Source organism: Gouania willdenowi, chromosome 19 (genome assembly GCF_900634775.1).
Source record: "Gouania willdenowi chromosome 19, fGouWil2.1, whole genome shotgun sequence".
Classification (NCBI taxonomy): domain Eukaryota; kingdom Metazoa; phylum Chordata; class Actinopteri; order Blenniiformes; family Gobiesocidae; genus Gouania; species Gouania willdenowi.
Window position 1 is genome coordinate 11,877,674 of NC_041062.1, and position 12,930 is coordinate 11,890,603.

The 12,930-nt window shown below is 39.3% G+C and overlaps 1 protein-coding gene across 2 annotated transcripts; it reads right to left on the bottom strand.

Annotated features, from left to right (window-relative positions):
- Positions 1-3,950: 3,950 nt before the first annotated feature.
- On the bottom strand, positions 3,951-12,670 carry tut1 (terminal uridylyl transferase 1, U6 snRNA-specific). Of its 2 annotated transcripts, none has more exons than XM_028476419.1 (10): positions 12,468-12,670; positions 10,429-10,619; positions 10,055-10,261; positions 9,832-9,946; positions 9,092-9,219; positions 8,755-8,981; positions 8,548-8,657; positions 7,058-7,180; positions 6,594-6,686; positions 3,951-5,203 (listed from the first exon to the last, which is right to left on the bottom strand). In XM_028476419.1, the coding sequence occupies exons 1-10, from the start codon at positions 12,541-12,543 to the stop codon at positions 4,068-4,070; spliced, it is 2,406 nt and encodes an 801-aa protein (XP_028332220.1). In that variant the 5' UTR covers positions 12,544-12,670; the 3' UTR covers positions 3,951-4,067. The 2 variants fall into 2 exon arrangements, with proteins under 2 accessions (XP_028332220.1, XP_028332219.1); XM_028476418.1 differs by having other exon boundaries at positions 10,402-10,619.
- Between the last annotated feature and the right edge of the window lie 260 nt (positions 12,671-12,930).

Consider the following 12,930-nt stretch of genomic DNA (forward strand, 5'->3'; position numbering starts at 1 on the left):
GATTTAAAATATCTCGTGAACAGAGGAACTATCTGCATTGGTTGGTGATAGGTGGGTAATAATGGCTTTTCCATTAAAGGCCACTAATATTTGCCCTTTTTTTTTTTTTTTATAATATTACCCATTTTGTCACTGTCAACAGAAGCTCACCTGGACATTTTGTTGATTCTCCTTCAGCAATCAAACACGTTGAATTCCTTCTAGGACCCATAAAAACCAATGGCAAGAAAACCCTGGACTAACTCATTAGCTTGGTCCACTGTTTGCAGGGAAACACTAAGGACGTAAAAGCCCCTGATAAGAGAAAATGCAGGATGGTGAAGTTTTCACAGTCTAATAAACCCTGACTAATGCACTCCTCGTGAGCAGTTTGGTTTCCTGCACGGGACATAATGGAACCAGTGGGGAGCTGCTGAATTCCCCAAACTTTTTCCCTTTCTCACCTGATTGAGTCGAACCAACTTTCGTTTGATTATGTTATCCACTGATGTGTCTCTGACATGATAATGGTAACCTGAACAAAACGTGGGAAATCTACTTACTGTGACCTCTGAAAAATCTAAGTCTAAAAGCTTTTCTTCTGAACTTTCCATTTTAAAACCAACATCCATTTTCATTTGCATCACATCTGCATCACATTCGCTCTCCTTCCTGCCATCACAGACACAAAATGGGTCCAACAATATTGTACAATTTATTTAGTCTTATCTTCAGAATGTGTGTATACGTGTGTGGATAATATGAACAAAGAGCTTTTAAGGCAGCCACGTCTGTTTGCTCAGCTCAGGAAACAAAAGGGGAAGTTGATTGCAGCCTTACTTAAGCTCTGTTATTCAGAAGTATTGAAGAGCCTCCAAATGAACCCATATTATGAACAAATGACCAGTAGCTACTACTGTTAGCCTTAAACTGAAGCTACGAAAACAACAGCATCAACAGCTCAGTTAATCAATGGAATAAACAGCAGGATTCAGGCTCTGCTATGGAGGTAGATTTGTGCTTTTATTAAAAATAAATAAATGAATAAAAAAAAAAAAAAAAATCACTTCATTCAAAAGAAAAAAACTTTTCAATCAAAGAAAAAATTTGTCCAAATGAAATTAATTGTGTCTCAAATATAAATGTTTGCATTTTAACACTTTTTTCTTTAATTGAACATTTTTTTTTAATGATTGAATAATAAAGACCAGGGGTGTCCCGATCCAATACTGATATCAGTCCGATATCAACCAGAAAACGAATATGAGACTGCATCTAAAATCTCCGATATATATTATATTATATTTATTCATTTGTAGAATACTGTTCTGTCTGTGACCAAGTGGAGCATGGAAAGCTCAGAAGGATTTACACCAGTTCAGCCTCTTTCTACCAGTGACTCTCCCATTGTTACATCAGCCACTATTTCACCACTAAAATATGACTCACACACTGCAAAATTTGTTTAAAGCAGGTGTCAAACATATTTCAGTTCAAGGGCCAAATACGGACCACTTTGATCTCAAGTGGGCGGGAAAACGAGCGATTTCAACAACATTTTGTCCTAGAAATATATGTAAAGTAATGGAAGTTACAGGCAATATCAACTCTTTAAAATTCATTGAGTTTGTGACCAATTTTTATTCAAGTTTGGAAACATTTGTGGAAGAATTTTAATTTGGGGTGGCCCGATCCGATACTGAGATCGGATATCGGTCCGATATCAGCCAGAAAACGAATATCGGAAGATCTTATCGGACTGCATCTAAAATTTCCGATATATATTATATTTATTCAATTGTAGAATACTGTTGATATTATGTTGAAAGTTTAAATGTATGTAACCAATTGGTTAATAATAAATGGGTCAGTTTTTCTCATACATGTTGACTATTGTTCTCTGTTTGATCAAGCCTTTTCTAACATTCCACACTACAAAATAAGTAATAAAAGTATGTATGATTCATGCTGATATCGAATCAAATCGATATTGGTATTGGCCAATACTCAAGGCTGCAATATCGGTATTGTATCGGAAGTGAAAAAGTTGTATCGAGCCATCCCTAATAAAGACACAAATCCACCACTTGCAGCGTCCCCTTGGTGCCCTCGGTGGCTATGGGCGTAGTCGTCGTCCCTGGGGGGGGGGGGCTGCTCTCGGTGCTATGATATTGATATTGAATGATATTGTGTCTTTCAATATCTTTGAAGATCAAAGTCCTGGAGTCAATGACGCGATATGTGGCGTCACTGCACAATCTATCTGACGTGACTAAGTATATCTATGGCTTGTCCTATAGCTGGAGATTTCAGGTCCCTCTGGGTTTGACTGGAGTTCTTCCCAATAGAAACCAATTAATTACACCAAAACATGACCTACAGATTCCTTCAGTCGATATTTATAGTAATTACAGTAAATGAGTTCAATGTAATCAGCTGCTCATCAATATAAATGGGTTAATACAACTGCTGATGTTGACACAACACCTAACAACATATTGTTTTTCCTTCTTCTTTTTTTTGCCCAACAGCAAATGCACAGCCAGGATAGAAATCGATCAGAGAATCTCAGGCTCAAAGGTGCTGTTCGAGCGCTCATACATCACGAGGAGAGACCTTTGAAAACATCCAAGAAGATTGTGAATCAGCCTCAGCAGATTCTCTTTAAACCCTCAGTGAAAACCAAACAAGCACGGGCACTTTGTGCTTTGGCAGGAAAAGATCCCCCCAAAAACACACCAAGTGTTGGTACGATTAGGTTCTAATAACCAATAGTTATTGGTCCTGATTCTAAAAAAATGTCCAAATATGGGAACAGAGGAATAACAGTTAATTGTTGGTTTCTTCTTTTGGTTTTACTCATCTCATGCTGAATGTTGGTTTAATAGCTTTTGGACTTTTTCATATTTTGAAGTGGTGCTTGCATGACCTCCCCCGTTTGTTTTTCTTTAGTCCAAAAAATATGCACATTGATTTGAGTCTTATATTAATAACAAGGCTAGCCATGTCTATTTCTATAGATCCTTGACTGAACTGGGATATGCTACAGCAAACCACCACAACACTACCCTTAACAAAAGTCTTTTATTTTTAATTTAATTAGGGCCGAAATTTGTCTATTCATACATTCCTTTTTACATCTATGGTCTGTTTTTTTAATCAGGACAGGAATGTGTGCGTCCATCGTCCTTTCATTTAATTCTAGGTAATAAAGCTTCCTGCCTGCCCTAATATAATATTACATCTCATTCATCTCAGTCGTAAGCCAATTCCTGAATTAATAAAAGCTGCATTATCTATTGCTGGCAGCAGACGGAATACAGTTTTATGGATATATTTAGATGTGTATCTACTCGCTCTAACATCTTTAACTCTAGTTTTCCCATTTTCCCAAGCTCAAGAAAAATGCTCCCACTTTACACTTTAAAGTAACCGTTTGGACAGAAATATTCAACATAAACAGCCCAAAAAAGAAGCTCGGGGCCAAATTATTAACAATTAATAGTTTTTTAGAGTTCCAATCACTAAATTTGGCTGGTCAAAAACAAATGTTTGTTTTTTTAAATGATATCCTGCATAAAGAGGCATGTATAACATGTTTTAAGGTGACATTCTTCAGATTTTGACTATTTCTGCTTCCTCCAAAAACACACAGCTTTATTCTAAGATCTGTGCAGCATGACAACATTTCATTTCATCAACCTATTGCAGAATTGTGAGTCATTTTCTGATGCCATGAGATTTAAAGTTTTGAAAATCTTTTTCTTTTAAAGATTTAACAGTAAATATTTATCTGTAGTTCAGTAAAAACTCCAAAAAAAAAACCATTGATGAAGAGCATGAAAAGCTTTACTTCAAACAAAAACCACATCTTAATAAAAAAGCAGGCTTTATAAGCATATGTTTAAAAAAAAAAAAAAAAAACAAAACAACACAACAAAGGTCACAAATCTGCATTTCATTTACACAAATGAGACTAGATCACAGTTTATTTATTATTAGTAATCATTATTTTTTCATGGTAACTAAAATGTTATATTTTTATAGGTCAGTAATCACCTATGATAAACAAAAAAGCTGCTTTTTCTTCACTTTTCATTGCCCTCGTCTTTCCCCAGCAACGTTTCCACCATTCTAGGCAGAAAAGGATGCAGAAAATGAAAGAAGTCCTGAAACACTCCCGTCCTGTCGCTGACCGGCTCCAGCCTGAGCACCGTCTGAGTGCTTTCTGTCCCACCCATCATCTGAGGCAGCACCTTGAACTCCAGCGGCTCCTTGAGCTCCGGCTCCTTTTCGATGATGTAAGCGGTGACCTGAGACTCGATCTCTAGGCAGCTGCCCTCCGGCTGTGAGTTTGTGTTTTTCATCAGCTCCCTGCGGACCTTTCTCCTGCCGGCCCACACCAGGTGCTGTAGCACACAGATCCATGGAGGCAGCTGGGCCTTTGCCTTCTTCTTTAACAGTCTCTGCTTTTTGCCTTGAGGAGACACGGAGGCGTCGCTGCCAGACGACAGCGGCCTCTTGCCACCAACGACTGGTTTCAGAGGGCTGCTTTCACTCTGTGAGCCAACACTGTCAAAGCTGTCGTTCACTGAGGACTTGAGGGAAGCTGATGATGTTTCCATTTCCTCAGCAGCGACAGTGGAATCGTCAGCAAACACAGCACAGGGAGAAGCTGTCAACTGACATTTAAGAACATGTGTCAGGACTTCCTCCACAGCAGAGCAAACCTTGTGAAACCACAAGTGCCAGAAATCTTCTCCTGATGTTTGCAGCTGCTCGCGCAACGTTTCAGGCAGTGATGCTAACTTGAACGGGATGCTGATGGACGTCTGCTCTGCTCTGGTCTGTGAGTTCTCCCCTTGTGGTGTCAGCAGGCGCACTAACCCCCATAACTTCCCCTTGGTGGATTTTTGCTGGTACTGCAGGCTGCGGCAGTACTTGTGGGCCTCCTGGCACTCCCTCTGAAAGCTGCGGTGCGAGCGTTCGTTCAGGTTTGCGGCGACATTGTGGGAAACCTCAAAGGGGTCCAGTAGGTTGAGGGGCCCCAGCTTTGGCTTGGTGGGATGAGCTTTGATGGGTCCTTCGTCTTGTATCATGTCGCTCTCTTCGTCTTGACACAGGAAATCAGTGATGGGGATGGCACGCCCCTCTCGCAGAGATATTACACTACTGGTGAAGTCAAAACTAGCATAGAATGAGAAGAAGCCAGCCAGCAGCGTGCCTGAACAGAAAACACAAACGCAAAGTTTGTCAGGCATTGCCTGAACAAAGTGCAAGGAAGCTATAGAGACACACGTGGAGGTGACTGAAGCATAATTCAGAGTTTGTTTGTTTTTTGAAACTTCTATTCTGCTTGTTCATATTACACATTAAAGCTGGGGTATGTAGAATCGCCACGTTAGAGACTTCAGCTTGAATATAAAGCCATGGGACTGTCCCTACTCTGAGATCCAGAACGCGCATCCACTTTTGACGAGTAGCCAATAATAACGCTTAAAACAGCTCATGGGATCACCCTGTTGGTAGAAAGATCTCTGATTGGCTGAAGTCCAGCGTCACGCTCCTGTATTTCTAAAGCTCATTTACAGAGCCAGGAGAAGGAGAACAGATTCGCTGTCCACTCAGAAAACTTAGATTACAATATGTAATACAATATAATAAGATGATTATGGATTTTTGACCAAATGAAACCCAAAAAAAACTTCCATACCCCAGCTTTAAATGCGACTTCTATCAGTTTAGAGCAGGAATGTCTAATTTTAGATCAGGGGCCAAATACAGAGCAGTGTGATCTCAAGTGGGCCACAGATTTTAAGCGGGAAAAAACGAGTAATTTCAACATAATTCTGCCCTACAGGGTTCCAACATTGTTTTTCACAATGATTTTTCAAAACTTTTCCAAAATATTTGACCAAATTTCCATGACTTAGTTCAGAACCATTAAAGACCATTAGAGCACAAAAATGAGTGGGCCTTTCCAGTGTACTAGTGGAACAGATACATCAGCTATTGAATGTAACATTAAAAAACAACTAACTAAGCGCTACCATGTTTAATTATTTAATTATAAGATTACAATTTCAATTTGCAGACACATTTATTAAAAGTGATGTACAATACAAGGTGTGCTTAACGTCCCACAGTAATGTTGGATTTTAAACATTAAAATAAAATAGGCTATATTTCCAAAACAGTTAAATTATCCCATGACTTTTCAAGACTAAAAAAAAAAATCTTTTTTTCAAATTCCATAACCCTGGCCCTAGTATACACTTCTACGTATACTTAAAATACAAAATATGTAAGAAACTGACAATATATAAGCAATAAGTGACAGATATCAGTCTCAAAATGATCTTCATTTTAAATTTCCAAGATTTTGTGACCAAATATGTAATAATTTGAGGAAAATTAAAATATTTTGTGAGAATTTTTTCAACAGTATAACATTAAAAATGAATGCAATCATTCTATTTAAGCACTGGGAAAACTGTCAGCCCCTGAAAATATTATTTACACAATGATTCATGTTTTCTCGTAATTTCTACTTTCTCCTGTGGGCTGAATTGGATATTCCAAAGGGCTGGCACTTCATCATTAGGCTGACTTACTGAGATTCTGTGTGTTTGTGCTGGGGGGCACGGCGATAGGTTGAGTAGGGAAAGTACAGTTCCAGCCCTCAATCACACACTCCTCCTCCTCACCTGGAACATTTCATAAAGAATAACAACATAGGCATTCAGTAACAACCAAACGTTTCAAAAATTCTAAAGCATTCCTGTTTCTTTTGCATGAGACAAAACCACTTATTGCTATCATCACTGTTTTAAAGCTAAAAAAGCACACATTGGGGCTTCTAACTGTTGCTTTTTTATCTGTAATCTCTATTCAAACCCACATAAATGGATCAGTGGTGCCTTTACTTCAGATCAGGCTGTTCTTAGCTTTGTTTTCAGCTTTTCTTGTTGATGTATTTTAGAGATTAACCACGCTTAAGTCATACCAGTGGGTCTTTAGTAAATCTGCCAGCACTAAACGATGGGAATATAAATGAAGAATGAACATATACACTTACATGCCATGTCTTTGAGATGGTTCACTGTGGGCAGGACGGGAGGATCACAGTTTTGCAAGTAGAAAATGACCAGCAGGGTCAGAGCGTAGTTGTTGAGAAGAGGACCGGCACCGCTCGGATTACCTTAACAACACCATGGAGACGTAGATATTAGCAGGAAACTAGAGTTACAACATAGAGACGCTGCTCTATGTTCTCAACACACTGTCAACAGATAACATTCATTAAATCACTTCACTACACTGAAATTAAAGCTGGACAAGTTTTATTTGTTTTTTAATTCAGTTTTTACACGGAAATTACGTTTCTGGATGGTTTCTGGCATGAGTTAGAAAACTAGAGTTCTACTGACATCTGCAGGTCAAACAGTAAAATAACAACAGCACTGGCAAACCTTTCTAGGTCAACACACAGCCTTAGAAAGACTGTCCTACAGGTTGTTGAATAGAATCAAGGATTACAATAGTAAATGGTCAACTTGTTTATTATAACTGTAATAGAATTCAGTTTCCAGTTCAAATAAATATCTTATGAGTCTGAATTCATTTGTATTGTTGGATTTGCAAGAGTTGAAAATATTAAACTCCTGCGACCGTTTCGGATGACGAAAGCCAATCAGAGTCTTTGTTGACGATGACGTCAGGCAGTCAACTTGGACACCGGTCTGTTCACCCATTCAACCATGGAGTAGAAGCTGTGTGTGACCACCTGGAGCTGTATGACACGGTCTTTATAACCAGGACCGGACTAGGAAGGATTTGGCGTGGAGGAGAATCAGTGAAGAGGTGGTAGTAGCAGGTAAAAGTTCTCTTTGTAGTTTTCATCTTTGAAAGTCGGCACTGAGCTAGGATAGCATTAGCCGCTAATCACGCCGGCTTTTTTCACTGGTGGTTTATGTGAGAAGAAAAAGGAGCGCAGCTCCTCGCTTCAGCAGGCAGTGAAACTCACCGAGTTTGATGTGTCGTTGGTGGGCGGGGCTTAATTTCAGACGTGCGTATGAAGCAAATGGGGACATCTGATGCGGTACATTTCGTGCGGCAGATGCCTCTGGTGCCGCAGAAGACGCATTCGGTGTAAACGCAGGATAAGGCATCTCAAAGCTATTATGATTATTTTGTTTTTTATTCGATAATTTTTATTATTATTATTTCTTCATTTTTATTTATTAATATTTTATTTCATTTACTTATTTGTCTGTGTTAATGAAATGTATTGAAACCCTCATAATGACACATGCACATGACCCAGTTTTCCTGTTAAGTGTTTGTATGGTGTTCATTTGAATATAAAATAAAAATATAAATCAAAAAAATAAAAAAAATAGCAAAAAAAAAAAATTATATTTCTGTTTTCAGTTCAATTTTCTTGGACCAGGAATAATTAATTCCACTAAACAGAAGTTAGGGTATAACCTAAATAAATACTAGGGGGCACTTGATGTTCCATGAACCACATATTGGGATAAACCTATGTAAAGTTAGTGCTTTTACCTGCCAGCTGTTTCTGCTTCGCCCAGCATCGGATGGTGAACACGAGCGGTCGCAGCCTGTTCTCCATCCCAGTGCACAGCTGGAGGAAGCGGGTGTTCCGCACTGCAAGTCTATTGCACAACAAAAAGAACGACTTTGATAGAAATCATCACATTGTGAAGCAGACATCTATCCAACCCTGTATCTTTAGTGGATTTGCTGACTGACTTGTTGTTAATAGTGATGTCTCCCTGCAAGTTGAGTTCTCTGTGATGGAACTTGACCACAGGTAGGCGAGCAGTGCTGACCACGTGGACTCGTTGCACGCTGGGGACACAGCGCTTCAGGATTGTTGCCACGAGCTCCAGAACTTCAGCCGATGAAGCCGAGGACAAGTCGATGTCAGAGAGGATGGAGTCCTCAGAGCGGCCGTCGTCTGACATGCCTTCCCCCGTCTTAGCAGGGAAGGAAAGGAAAGGACGGGAAATGGTTAGACTTCAAATGATCTTTCTGATGGAATATTTCAGCAGAAAACAATCCTTATTGGCTCCTAAAACTATCTCACCTGCTCTGTGGAGGACTTTGCACGGGCCTGGAACATCTTGGTGTTTTCCAAGTCCAGAAAAAGATCCAAGTCACATGCGTGAATGCCGAAGGTATTCACAGAGGAACCAAATGGCAGAATCTGACTATCTGCAACACACAAAAAACACACAATAATGTTGAATTAGGATTCCCTGAGCTGTCATCATTGCGCTAATGGTCCTCATTCATCAACCTTGCGTGAAAACGGGTGCAAATCTGAGTGCAAGTTTGGTCGTACATGAAACATTCGTATCTGACCAATCCCAGCGTACAAATGATCGGGTGTTGATAAATCTGGCGGCTGAATTCGATCGTTATTAACACCTTACGCCCTCCTTTTTCGGAGGCCGCGCCTACTGAAGTCCAACAAGAAAAGAAACATTTACAAGATGAAAATTAGCATTCTCACATCCGGGGTGGAGCAAAACAAAGATTTGCTTTCTGTGAAAATTGGAGCTCATTTAAGTGCATTGTGGCATCGACATTTCCCAATGCGATGTTGTGGAGAAACAGGCTAACAATAATGTCTCTGGGGCAAACAGCAGCCCCCTCCCCCCCACCGCTCCAAGACAAGGCAAAAAAAGCGCTGCTTCCACTCACTTGAAAATTGCTAAATACCGAAGCTTGCGTGAAAATGGCCGTACGCCCGTCTCTTGCACACATCTGAACGTAGGAATGATTGATAAATGAGGGCCAATGTGAAGTGGTTCCTTAAATGACCTGGAAAGAACTCCACAAACACTTCTTGGAGGAGTTGCACAAACAAGCTGCGAGCTTTCTTTTCATTTTCCCTGAGCTGGAACCTCTCGACAACAAACTGCATCTGTGCATCCACCTGCAACACAGCAAAAAAACACACAAACACACTCAATATCTGACGAAAAAGATTGGGACTCTAATGTAATCAAGTGAGGTGTGAACATCCAAACGCTGGTATGCTTACAGATAGGAGCTCACCAAGCTCTGGTTTTAGCTGCTCAAAGACTTGTTGGAGGTTCTGAGGGTCTAACTTCTGCTTGTGGATGAACTTGAACGCTTTCTTTTCACGAGGTTTGACTTTCAGCTTCAGGTTTTTCATCCGGTGCTCGACACATGACAGAGCAGCTTGGACCGTCTCAGGCTCAGCAAAGTGGACAATGGCAAATTGGCCCTGCGTTTAGAGAAGGCGTCAACAATTCAAAATTGATGAAAAAACAACTAAACCAACCATTTATACATCATTTTTTTCTTATTTTCAGAGAAATGTTGGAACTTAAACCCAAACAAGAAATCATCAGTTTAAAAGCTCACAGTCAATGACTCAGATTTGAGTCTGACCTTGTCCTTGTCCAAGACGATATGAGCGACCTCCCCAAAGCGCTGGAAGTAGTCGGCTAGGTCCGCCTCAGACGTGTCCGGCTTGACACCGGTGACAAACACTCCCCGCTCCGCCTGGCTCTGCCTGGTGGCTCGCACCGTGCTCAGAGTCTGATGCTTCTTGCCTTTCACGTGCTGGTCCAAACTCGGCACTTCAGTCGGAGAACGGAGATAAAGGGGAAAAATAAAACAGGAAGTAAAGCAAAAGTGGCAGTGCCGTAAAAACACGAGTCAGCAGGCACAATTGGATTTTCAAAAACAAGACTCACAGAGATATGACACGACGAGTGAAGTGTATTAATCTGGTTACCAAGGATAATTTGATTTTATACTATATCATGTCAAAATATATTTTTAATCACTATATTGTATGAACAATATAATTATATTGTACAAACATGAAATTATGTGAGGCAGAGTTTATTTATTTTTAATATAGAGTTATTTCAGTTATCTGTCAGTAAAAATGACTGCCATTAATTTAAAAAGGCACAGGAAAACTGTGACACCAGGCAAATATTGACTTTCATTGAATTTGTGTATTTGGAGAGGCTGAGATACCAACACATGAATCATTTCATCATTTTTTACACAAAGATTAAAGTTTCCTCTGTCATTGTTACTTTCTCCTGTGGGCCAAATCTCGTGCTCTAAAGCCCAGGTTCTCAAGCACGACAACATTGGAAACTAAAATACAAATAGAGCAGTTGATGTTAATGCTAATGCTAGGTTACTGCTATTGCTAGGCAAATTATAGGTTAATGCTAACACTAGGCGTATGCTATTGCTAGGTTAAAAATAATACTAGGTTAATGCTGATACGAGGCTAATGCTATTTCTAGGTTAATGCTAATGCCTAGGTTCCCAAAGTGGGGTACGCAAATTGTCATAGACAGTATGTGAATGAAAATTTAACATTGGAAACTAGAATATAAACAGAGCAGTTACTGTTAATGCTAGGTTAAAGCTAATGCTAGGCTAATACTAGGTTATTGCTATTGCTAGGTTAATACTAATGCTAGGTTAAAGTTAATGCTAGGCGGATGCTAATATTAAGCTAATACTGTTGCTTGGCTAATACTAGGTTATTGCTATTGCTAGGTTAATACTAATGTTAGGCTAATGTTAATGCTAGGCTAATGCTATTGCTATGCTAACATTAATGCTAGGTTAATGCTAATGCTCTTGCTATTTATTTATTTTATTTATTTATTCAGTTTATTTCCGACATGGTTGCATTCACAGAAGTTTTGTTATTCTTTTTTTTGTACATGCTAATGTTGATGCTAGGTTAATGCTATATCTAGGTTATTGCTATTGGTAGGTTAATGCTAATGCGAGTTAATGCCAATGATAAGCTAATGCAGTGTGACGTGGACCAGCACCTGCATCCTCACTTTTATTTTGTTCAGGAAATACAATTATTCAAGTTACTATTATTAATAATAATAAATGTATTATTTCTAAACAGAATAGGTACATTTCACTGTACGGCTACATTGCATCTGACATTACTTTATTATGGTTTAAAGTGTGCAGGAGAAGGAGGTACATAGCTTCAGGTTAAATGCTGAAGAAGTACATGACTGTGATATGTTTGGGAAACACTGCTCTAGGGGGCCAGATAAGGCCCTCGAGCCTTGAGTTGGACACATGTAACCCATTTGTGGGATCCTGGGATATGCCTTAATGTAGTCCTTTAATATCCATATATATCCGAACTGTTGGTTAAATAGACAGAATGTGCAAATAATAATGTAAAAAATGAAAGCATGAACTATATTTGAATTTTCTCGTAGCAAGCGGAAGTTGTTCCTTGATTATAATGGTTACCAGTTTAACCGAAACAGTCGCGTGGGCATAGCAGAACGGCACTTAATTTAGTAAATACGTATTTAAATGTCTTTTAAGGTTAATACGAAGATACATTTCGAGTAAACGACCTTGTGCATGCAGTCCATTGGACTAGCATGTATGCAGAACTAGCTAAAGTTACTCACAGTTAGGCAGCTTTACGTCACACAGGATGCAGTGAAAGCCTCTCGGTGTACTTTTAATGTCTCTGTCTGTAGACATGATGGTGGTCGTCTTCAGGAAACCGTGACACTTCGCTGTAAATCAACAGCCTTCCTCTGAGAGCAGAGAAAACTGAATGTGATGCTTAAATCTCCCTCCAACCAACGTGAACTGTGCGTTTTCCTCCAGTCCGTCTGTATAATCTGTCCGGGTTGAGTTTCCGGCTTTAGAAACGTTCCTCTTAAGTATTGTTTGCATATCGACCATTTACTTTGGAACTCGGTAAAAAAACAAAAAAAATAGTTTGCAATGTTTCATTTGTTTTTACAACTACACTGTTAATAATTATGTTTTTTAAACAGATGTTAACCAGTGTTTGTTGCAAAACGACTTGGTACTACAATGTATATATAATAAATCTGTATTTCACATGAAAATTATTTCATA

Bases quoted from the DNA above. Each gene is read 5' to 3' on its own strand.
- tut1 (XM_028476418.1), bottom strand. From the start codon at position 12,543: ATGTCTACAGACAGAGACATTAAAAGTACACCGAGAGGCTTTCACTGC. The intron at 10,620-12,467 runs GTGAGTAACTTT...CTCCGACTGAAG, and splicing joins TGACGTAAAGCTGCCTAACT to TGCCGAGTTTGGACCAGCAC. The intron at 8,658-8,754 runs GTCAGTCAGCAA...GTTGTGCAATAG, and splicing joins GACATCACTATTAACAACAA to ACTTGCAGTGCGGAACACCC.